This window comes from Colias croceus, chromosome 15, assembly GCF_905220415.1.
Source record: "Colias croceus chromosome 15, ilColCroc2.1".
Lineage (NCBI taxonomy): Eukaryota > Metazoa > Arthropoda > Insecta > Lepidoptera > Pieridae > Colias > Colias croceus.
Genome location: NC_059551.1, coordinates 9,956,172 through 9,967,207, shown reverse-complemented (window position 1 = coordinate 9,967,207; position 11,036 = coordinate 9,956,172). Strand labels below are relative to the sequence as shown.

The window sequence follows — 11,036 nt, the reverse complement described above, 5'->3', positions numbered from 1 at the left end:
CTATTAGCTGTTCTTGATATTAGCGCATTAAACCAAACAAACTCTTTTGCTGTATTCTATGACGTATACATTGCAATAAAATTTGCAACCCAATTTTTATACATATTAGTTGGTTCAATAAAGAAACGAAACTTCAATGGCGGCCAAAGCTGACTTTGACAGATGGTAGGATCAGCAAAAAAGAAAATAAAAATAACGTAAATTGATAATTATTTTATTAATTATTTCAAATTGTTTGTTGACAAACTTTTTTGTTATTGTATTTGTGTATTTATATGAATTATCATATTTACGTATACAGAATGTAATAAAATCCCCATAATACTTGTAATAAGCCCATAAAACTGAACAACTTTTCCCAAAGAACATATTTTGTCAAATTCCAATAAAACATTATTTACTTTCGCAAATGCATAATTGTCATTGTAAATTTATGATAAAAACTATTATAGGGAAAATCAAATACATTTTAGTGATTTAATTTTTCCCTTTTTTTTTGCATACCGTACGGTCGTGTGTGAGCGAGAGGGAATGATAAGCGCCGCCATTGAAGATTCGTTTCTTTATTGAACTAGCTAATACATTTATTTTGTGCTGATGTTTGTTAATGAACTTAGATGAGAATGGATGCCGGGGGCAAAAGCTGGTTTATATTGAAATCATCATTTTGTTAATATTTTAACATTAACATGTTAATTGTCTTAACTTTGTAAGTCCTGTAGGTACTAAGCTAAGTCTATGGAATCTTATATTATAAAGCTGTAGAGTTTGTTTGTTTGTGTGTTTGTTGATCTCGGGAACTAACGGTCCTATTTGAAAAATTATTTCGCCTATTTATCGAGGAAGGCAATATATCATCAAGTTAAGACCAGTAGGAGCGGAGCAATGCGGGTAAAACCACAGAGCACAGCTAGAGATTTATAATTTCTTGTAATTCTAAACTTGTAATTCTGAGAGTCAGTCTGTATATTATCATCATAGCTCTCTTTTCATTCTAACGGATGGTCCTATTTCGTTGCTGTTTCTTTTTGTTTGTCAAGATATATCTTCTCCAGGATATTCAGCTTTTTGGTACAAGCAAACAAATCTTAAGAATAGTTTAGTGCTGACTGTTGATAGCGGAAGTATCGATGGCTGGGGGTTTTGTTGAACTTTTAATGATAAGTTAATTTTCTCTTTAAACTCAATTTTAACGAAAATTAAACATTGAAATAGGCTAAAGGTGATTTTTTAGGCAATAAAGTTTGAGTTAGGCAATAAACAAATAGAATAACAAATTCATTACGAATTCTTCACTTGCAGCTTACAGTAGTTGTGTATCCGAACGTTAATATTTTTAATGATGACAACATTAAATATACGTCCGTCTGCTTTTGTGCCGTCATTCATTCATTCATTTCGTTTGCCTAATAAAAGGTACAGAAACGGGAAATGTTGGCAAATTACTAAAGATAAATACGTGTAATCGTTTTGTTCTCATATTTATTCATTTTCATTTCACGAATTGGTGTTACTTTCGACACGCCATTCGAGGCTCTGGTAATTGTTGATCTATTTACGTTGTGAAATTGGTAATATCGTCGGTTAAATAGAAAAATGACGTTATTCAAAATGTACAAATTTTACAGTACAAGCGTTTGAAGTTTTTAATTTCATTAAAATTCGTTTTTCTATAAAAGTGTTATATATACATAGAAGTGTCATACATCATTTAGAAGGTATTTACGTGGGGATTTAGGTGGTGTGTTATTTAATTATTTATTTTTGAAATAGAATCATTTCTAGCAAGAAGTGTCTTTTTTCTACATAAAAAAAAAATATTACAAGCACGGATTTTCTAAAAAAAAATAACTTCATAATGGAAAAATTGTTTTATTAAGTAAGTTTATTTATATTCTAGGTATAGAATTGATATGTTCTTTAATCCCATCAATAATTGCAGTGTCAAGCTTATTGTGTTTACCATGCTTGCCTCTTTTGTCATCTTTCAGAAAATCCCCAACTATAGAGTTTTGCATTGAAATTACTGTTCTTATCGGTCTGTCGGATATACCCAGAGTATTTTAAAAAAAAGTCTTACAAACTCGAATTAAATCTGTCAACTTCAAAATTAAATGCATGATTATCTTTTCTTGTACTTCCTTCGCGAATATAATATCTGTACTTCGGTTTAATTGCAGTTACATGTTTATTGATAAATTGACGTTGTTTATCTAAATCTCCCATTTTCGAAAAATTCATAAAAATAAGTTGCCTCTTCTCCTCACTAATCTTGTTATAACATTTCAGTTTACATTTTTCAGTACATGTTGGTTTCATTTGTCTTTCTGGCATTGGTTTTTGTGACTTCGATGTCGATATATACGCCTTTCCACAATTTCTTAATAGCTTAGCTTTATTTTTTCTCCATTCTTCCGGTACAGCTTTTCTTTTTCTGCCCTTCTTCGCTTTATCATTTTCATCCTGAACTGAATTATCATTAATTGTAGCGGTTTCATCCTCTGAAGATGATGACACTGCAAGATCTTCGTGTAGTAAAAAATCCGGGTCCTTATCTGTATCATCAGGCGAGAAGTCATTTTGACTATCAGGTATGGAGTTGGAACAACTATCGTCATCATCAGAGGATATATCCGATTCCGATATTATTATATTGCTTGAAATATTGGAATGGAGAAAGTGAGTACTTTCTTCTGATATTGAATCACTTACGGGAGTTCGCACGATAATCCTAAATCCTACTAGGCCCAGGTTGATCAATCGGCAGGTATGGAGTAATTTGTGAATCCGAAAAAGAATTGTTGCTAATAAGATTCGACGTCTGAACATTGTTATTCAAATTATTCAATGGAGTGCGTATGGAATTAAAATTAGTTTGCAGTGGCTCAACGTTAATAATCTCACAAAATTTGGATGTGGATACTATGTTTGATGGTACTATATTCTCTGTAGCTGAGATATAGCCCTGGACAACTACTTCAGATACGTTAGTTATATTTTCTTCAGTCTTCTCAAGATTATTTTCAGAAAGTCCCTTGGACATAATCATTTGTATCATTTTTTCACCACGCTTCATCCTAAAACAAAGAAACTAATCAAGCCAATTGATGATATATTATACTGTCTGTGTTTCTGTCTGTCTGTCTGTGTTTCTGTCGGTCTTTTCTTCACGCCTAAACTACTGAACCGATTTGTGTGAAATTTGGTACAGACATAGTTTGGAACTTGAGAAAGGACATAGGATAGTTTTTATTACAAAAAAAAAATATAAAAATAAAAAATATAATTTATTCCGGACATATAGCGCCATTTTGGTCAAACTAAAATTCTGCTGAAAGTCACTATTCCACGCGAACAAAGTCGCGGGCAAAAGCTAGTAGTATAATAATTATTAACTTGAAGTTGTTTACTAGAAGTATACTTTTAACGCTAAGATCTCATAAAATGCGTTTAATTTTACAAGATAAACGTCATTACTTTACAAAATCCATACAAAAAGTATTTTTCGTAAATAAACACAGTCATATTAAAAATTATATCATTTTTCTGATAAACTTCATGCAACTAAATGTGCAAAAACTATATGGAAAAATGTAATTTGTCCAAATATGTCATGTTTCACTAACTCCATTTCACAAAACGTAGTCAAATTTTTAAAAATGTCCTTTTTCTATTAAATATATTGTCATAGTTGTAGTTAAATTTCAAAGTAACAAGGTAATTTCTCAAAGAAATACATTTTTCTATAATATTTCTTACCTTTTATAGTCTTATCCAAACACAATTTTTTAGAAATGTCACTTTTCTTCCAAAACGCACGTGTATTCAGTGTCGTGGCCGGTGGCAAATGACAAAGGGACATTTTTCTACAATCAAAATGGCGGATAACCACAGAGAATCGAAATGACACTTGCGACATCTAGTGAACTTAGCGTGAACTTTTTAAAGTGTCGTTTTTACATATAAAAAGAATCATTTACGTAGACTCGTTTTAGGTGATAATCTTATTTTCCAAAAAATTTGAAAAATGTCATTTTTCCATTTAATCGACGATATCTCGTTGCTGTTAAACCCATATTCGTAGCGAAAGGAAAGGTTTTTGTGTCGTTTTCGGTGTTTTGAGTGTTCGGTGATCGTGTTTATTGGCTGCATCGTTGTACAGTTATGTGATATTCGTGGGTGGCGAAGCGATTTTGGATGAATTGCAACGTAATAAGTGCATAATATCCTGTGTAAACAGAATAATTGCAACATTATGAACGCTTGCGGTTTCATAGTTTTGCAACTATCGCTAGAGCGTGAAAATCGTGTCAAGCTTACACCCTCCGGGCTTTAGATTCGCTTGTGAATTTGTTTATTGTAATTATCTATTCATATAAGACGTTTCTTATTTGTTATAGCTCAGGAGACAATGGACTACAGACACTAATTGTGAAGGTAACAATCAGGATATTAAATCTGCTACAATTTGTTGACCTATTGTTTAACGTTATTTACTATATATTTTAATTTCTTTCAGAGATATGGCTTCTGGAACATCTTCATTGGAAAGTAATGGAAGTAATGGTGAGTGGATATTAATAATAATATACAAAATGATATTTCAGTAAAACATGGTAAAGTGGACATGTGTCTCTTATATTTTGTTGTTATTGCAATAACAAATTATGTAAAAGGTTTGATAAAAACTTTGATAAAACTTCATGAGATTGATTTAGTCAGTGAAGTGATTGTTTGAAACTGATAAAAATCTAAATAAAACATGAAGCTTATATCTTTCTATTTCTGAATTTTTAATAACGTAAACTAATAAATTATGCACTAAAATATGATTCAAATATAGTTATAATAGTAATATTTTTGATGTATTTTATACTTTTAGATAAAGACTAATGTTGAAAATATTAAGAAAAGAAGGTTATGAAGAACTATGTTAAGCTGTTAATAATTGAAAAAAAAAAAAAAATTGTAACAAATAATTATATAGAATGTGGCTTCAATACTTACTTACGGACAGCTCTCTCTAAACTTTACTAAGTCATACTTTACATCATCACTTACCATTCTGTTAAATCCTTTATTTGTTTACAGAGTCAATATCACACAGCTACGTAAGCAATGAGAGGCATACAAGCACACAGATCCCAACAATCCCTCTGCCGATCGAGTATGAGGTTATATCATCCAACTATGACAAGAACTACTCGAGCCACTCGCACGCCATGAGCGCGCCCTACGAACTTGGCCAGTACGATGTAATTAATAAACAGGCGAACGAAAACTTAAAACAACAGTGCGAGAAGGCCCTACATGACTTGAATCAGCTGAGACGACAACATACAGAGACAACAAGGAGGTGTGAACATGTTATGAAAGTGAGTTATTTTAATATTTTCTTCTGTTTACGTCACTAATTAGATGTTCTTATGATAAATATAGATCTTTGTGATGGTTGATCATAGTTTAACTTATTGTTATTGTTGGAAAATGTATTGAAAGAAAATTATTCATTTGTATCCCTTGAAAAGCTATCATAACTTTTAATTGTGTTTGAATGTTTCATTATAATGACAAGTTGTTGATTGAATTTATATTTTTTGGTTTTTATGGCATTCAAATGCTTTATAAATATGCTTTATAAATAGTTGTTGATTATAAAAAAAGAAAAAAGAATACAATCTCAATTGACAAAGTCCATCATAATACAGTGTTTGTTAAATGAGGATTGACATAAGAATTTGTAGAATTAAAATTTATGTGAGAATTTTATCAAAAAAACATTGATGTATAAGTATTGATGCTATTTTTCCAGGAATTGGAATACTTTCGTGGACAACACCGAGCTGCAATGAATCAATTGGAGGTTTCTGCACAGGAGGCGAGCAGCCTCCGCGGGAAATACGGAGATTTACTTAATGACAATCAGAGGTACATATTTTTAGTATATTTATCTACTTATGTACATACTTTCACAGTATTTTTGAAGTAAAACTTCTTTAGGTCCGTTGAGAGTAAAATTTCAAGGTCACGTCATGGCAATACCGTCACGTTATGGAGTAAGGCGACAATTTTGATATTTTTGAATCTTGTTAAAGAAGTTTCATTTCTGACACGTGTGTTCGGCACACACACTCTTTTTTTTGTTAAATTGTTTCTAAAATATATCTTTTTGTTTCATTGTTCAAAATCCAACTAAAAATTAAATAAATCAAATTTATTTTCAGACTGGAGCGTGAGGTTCAACACTTACAACAGAGCAGCACTCCGGAGGGCAGTTCGGAGGCCCTCGTCCACACACTTAGAAAGTATGAGGCACTCAAAGAAGAGCTTGATTGTTTTCAAAAGAGGTATCACTACCTTAGTATAAAGCAAAGTCGCTTTCTGCTGTCTGACTGTCTTTTACAAATGTTATGGTCTTGAAAATCATTTGACGGATTTTGATATGGGGTTTATTCTTATAGAAAGTTTTAGTACTTATATAATTTATAAAGTATTCTAAAAAGCGGGTAAAGCCGCGCGCGGAAAGCTAATTATAAGAAAATACAACAGTATGGTTAAATATTCGCTTATTAAATGCATGGTTCAATTTGATTGTTTTTTGTTGTATAGAGAAACACTGCTATGGTGGAATAAAATATTTGTGCTTTATATTGGTATTTCCTTTTATTTTCAGGTACGATGACCTCATAGAAACCCACAATGGGACATTGGAAAAGCTTCGTATTGTGCAAGAGGAGAACAGCAGACTGAAGACACAGTGTCATGAGTTGACGCAAGAGAGGAATTCTGTGGTAAGTTGTGTACATTGTACCACCTGGAATTACCTACCTGAAAATTTGGAAATAACGTCAACATCTTGGTAAACGCCTTTTGATGACTGATTGTTGAATGTGTTGTTTGGTTCCGTTATTAAATATAAATTTTCCGTATTTACAATAATTTTACTTCAGTAACTCAACTACCTTACTTACTTAGTTTACTACAATATCTGAAGAAAATTACGTTAACTTTCCAAAAAATTTGAATATTAGTTTAACATATTTTTTGTAAATTCTTTGACAAAGGATTACAATTTTTTTAACATATTTTTTTGTCCATCTTATCCCTTCCAAAACCGCGAGTCGTGTCTACATTTAACAATCATTTTGAGTTCGAGTACAATTCAATACTTTCTCGCTTCCAATTCCAGCGTGTTTGAGTTAGAGTATCATTTTGAGTTCCACTCAAGAGCTTATTAAGCTATTGCATAGCTTCTACCGCTGACCTTGAGCGCGGGGACCGAATGCAGAAATTCCGTAACGAAAAAAAACCTCACGCTCCCCCCCCCACGGGGACGGGCACGGAGGTGTAGCTTAAAGGTGTGGCTTGAAGGCATAGCATGCAATAGCTTTACCGCGGCAGTCCCCGAGTGACACACGTCTTTTTTTTTATTCCAGATCCGCGAGCGAAACGCGCTCAAGCAACAAGTAGCGAGCGTGGTCCGGCAGTGGGAGGGCGCGCGGGACCGGGCCGACATCAAGCGGCTCACGGACGAGCGGAACGCGGCCATGGCGGAGTACACGCTCATCATGAGCGAGAGGTGATCTTGTTTGGGATGTTATACACAAGTTTACACGAAAAACACTTTTTTACAAGTATATTGACAAAGGAGACAGATTTGTTCGTGAGCATTTTTTATTTAAAAATATACTATCTATGAATCTATGTATGTAAAAATAAAAAAATGTACAAAAGTTAAAAAAAAAAAATTCCATGGTACTAAACAAATTATATATATACAGGGTGTAACAGTTTTAGTGTATTCTGATGAATAGAACGTATAGTTTTGCAAATGTATATTATGTAAAAAATTCTTTGAAAATCCCCTACGACGCATATTTTTGAATAATATTAAAAAAAAAAAAGTATGTGTGCATCTTTTACTATATAGCGCCGTTCATGGATATCTACACACCGAAAGAATTGAAATTCACAAACACAATGACTGCATTAGCAACGCGGTCTGTGCGTTATAATTAACTTATTCAAAATGGAATAAAAAAGACTAACAAACAGACGGTTTAATAAAATGTTGAAGAAGTAATGAAAACACAAAAATGGAGCACCCAAGTGATCTCCCGAAGGTCGTATTACAGGGACACAGTGCACAAGGAGATGGAGAAACTGTCCGATGACTTGCAGGCTGCGTTGAAACGGGTTGCGGCCCTTGAGGGGGCGCTACAGGCCTCGAGAGACGAACAGAGGGCTACTGCTTTGCAGGTAAATAAACCCTTGATAAAGTTTTATGGATGTACTAAAATTGTTTGCTATAAAGTTAAGTTTGTTGGAGTTGGATTTTAAAAATATTTTCCAGTTTGTAACATTTTCATTGGCGCTGTTGAAATATCGAAGGAATGTCTGGTTAAGTAATAATATGCTGATAAAATTAACCAGTGTTTTTTAAGCTTTTACTTAAACTTAATTTGATTTAAACTTTAACATGTAAAGATTCGTAACTAGATATTTTTATACTTGATTTTATTATTTGCTATTAAAAAATAATTTATTCGTTAAAAACCCTTTACAGGCGGAAAGTTTGCGTAGGGAAATCGAATCTGCGCTCGTGGACCGCGACCGCGCTATCAAAGAGTGCACAGATCTCAAGACTCCGCAAAATACATCTACATTGGGCAAGTCTAGGTAAGTGTTAGTAACAAAGACTGTGATTTACGGTAAAATTAGTTCCATCATTCTATAGAATTTTGTCTATTATTTACATGAATATCGGAAAAGATAAAAATACACATGGTAACATTAAATCTGAACAAAGAAAGAAAGTAAACTTTGGTGAAATATTTCATCGTAATAATTGAGTTTTTTATAATTTTAAATTCAGTTTAAAATGAATATGTTCAAATGACAATTTTAATTTTAATTTCTCTTCTTCTCTAGGCAAGACAACACAGCATACCATCACATGGGCCTGTCGAGTGGAGTCGGCAACGATGGCTTCCTCAATGGGCAACATTCTAACGACCCATCCATGGATAAATTGCAGGGTAAATATAAATACTATTTTTTTGTCTTTTATAATTCGTCATCTTCTTATATAACTCATAGCAACAATTTTCGGAGCAACAAGTGTGAATCAACAATGACGCATGGAATTTTGTTGAGATATTGTCTTCGTAAAACTTTTCTACAGGTGTTATGTGACATGAACTCTGTAATGTGACATGATTACATTGTACAATTCCTAATACGTAGTGTTGCCAGCAACACCACAAGAACCAAACAGACTGCGTTGTTAAACATATTTTTACCATCAATTTACTTAACAGATTACACCATTGTAATAAAACTAATATTCATGCCAGGTCTAGTGGGCATGTCAGCGGACGCGGCGGACAAGGAGCGCGTGGACGACCTGGAGCAGGCCAACCAGGAGATCGAGCGCCTGCGCAAGCACGCCGACCGCCTGCAGGCCGACCTCGCCGACGCGCACCGAGAGGCCGAGGTACCCGCTCGCACAGAGCTCACGCACAAACTTACTCGTTCACTCACTCATTCATTCACTCACTCATGCACTCACTCACTCACTCATTCACTCATGCACTCATTCACTCACTCACGCACTAAATCTTTTGTTCACTCGCTCACTCAACCACTCAATGAGTAAATAATTCTTTCATTCGCTCACTCACTCGCTCGGGCATTCAGTCATAAATTTAAGCATTCATTATAGCGAGACTGTTCGAAAACATCTTAAAAATGTACTCTCGAAATTATTTTTATTTCAAATATTACCATCACGATCGCGATGTTCCTGATGTGATTGTAATGTATCTACGTAATGACAATGTATTTTTAATTTTCTGTACAGGTCTCCAAACGAAGGAGAGACTGGGCCTTTTCAGAAAGGGACAAGTTGCTGCAAGAGCGGGAGAGCGTTAAGGCGTTGTGCAATAGGTTGCGGAAGGTAAGCTTATCTGTAATTTTTTTAATTAGTGCATTAATAATAATCGACGTCGACGACATTGCTTTGGCAAATTCGATATTTTTTTAATATTTAAAATCTAAAATCTCTAAATATTTATTATTTTGAAGTTTTTGTCACAAGTGTATTTCCAATTTAAACTTATATTATTAACCGACTTCAAAAAAAAGGAGGAGGTTATCAATTCGGCCGGTATGTTTTTTTTTTTATGTATGTACACCGATTACTCCGAGGTTTCTGAACCGATTTACGTGATTCTTTTTTTGTTCGATGCGGGATGGTGTCGAATTGGTCCCATAAAAATTTTATTCGGATAGGACCAGTAGTTTTTATTTTATGAGCATTTTTGTCTGTAGGTATTTGTAAATTTTGCAAGTGCAAGTTTGAAGTCGGTTGTTTTTAACGCAGTTATCACTTGTTATTTACAGTTTACAGGATAATTACTGACTACCCACATATTTATAATGATATTTATATTGAAGGAGCGCGACCAGATGGTGGGCGAGCTGGCGGAGGCCCGGCGGCACGGCGGCGGCAAGCCGGCGGAGGGCAAGCCGCGCAAGCACGAGCCCTGCCGCATCGCCGGCGACGGCGCTAGGGACCTGCAGGTGCGTGTGTGGACAATATATGTATTATGTGTTTTCTATGATATATAAAAAAGCTAGATACGTTACCCGCTCTCTATTTTGGCAAGAAAAAACTCAGCTAAGTGCCCGAGTTTCACTTAGTCACGCACCATTCAGCGTCGTGGCTGGATGTTCTTTTTGTATTTTAATCGGCAGTTGTTATTACGAAGTACATGAGTGAGACATGTGTTATGTCTCGTGCGTGAGAGTGAAAGAGAGAACAACTGTATTGGTGATAATGCGTTAGTAAGTAGGTATGTATTAATTACGCTGTTTTTTAGTGCAATGATGTTGGCGTATGCCGCGTCTACTAGTATCATAGGTCATTGTGTATTTTAATATATTTTGGTAGACGTAACTTTTGATTTAATATTTTTGTGAATGAATAGTTGTCACTATTTCCTGTCAAAACATGTTTAGCTGTCGAATACTAT

General features: G+C 34.2%; 1 protein-coding gene across 1 annotated transcript in view; it reads left to right on the top strand.

Annotated features, from left to right (window-relative positions):
• Positions 1-1,400: 1,400 nt before the first annotated feature.
• LOC123697734 (disks large homolog 5) overlaps positions 1,401-11,036 on the top strand; it is a 29,000-nt gene continuing 19,364 nt past the window's right edge. Inside the window, exons 1-14 of the mRNA XM_045644268.1 lie at positions 1,401-1,539; positions 4,401-4,437; positions 4,520-4,566; positions 5,092-5,375; positions 5,813-5,928; positions 6,225-6,347; positions 6,674-6,791; positions 7,437-7,579; positions 8,136-8,259; positions 8,567-8,679; positions 8,932-9,038; positions 9,357-9,496; positions 9,863-9,958; positions 10,459-10,584. Coding sequence (XP_045500224.1) covers positions 4,524-4,566; positions 5,092-5,375; positions 5,813-5,928; positions 6,225-6,347; positions 6,674-6,791; positions 7,437-7,579; positions 8,136-8,259; positions 8,567-8,679; positions 8,932-9,038; positions 9,357-9,496; positions 9,863-9,958; positions 10,459-10,584 — 1,533 coding nt within the window. The 5' untranslated portion in view covers positions 1,401-1,539; positions 4,401-4,437; positions 4,520-4,523. The remainder of the gene's footprint in view (positions 1,540-4,400; positions 4,438-4,519; positions 4,567-5,091; positions 5,376-5,812; positions 5,929-6,224; positions 6,348-6,673; positions 6,792-7,436; positions 7,580-8,135; positions 8,260-8,566; positions 8,680-8,931; positions 9,039-9,356; positions 9,497-9,862; positions 9,959-10,458; positions 10,585-11,036) is intronic.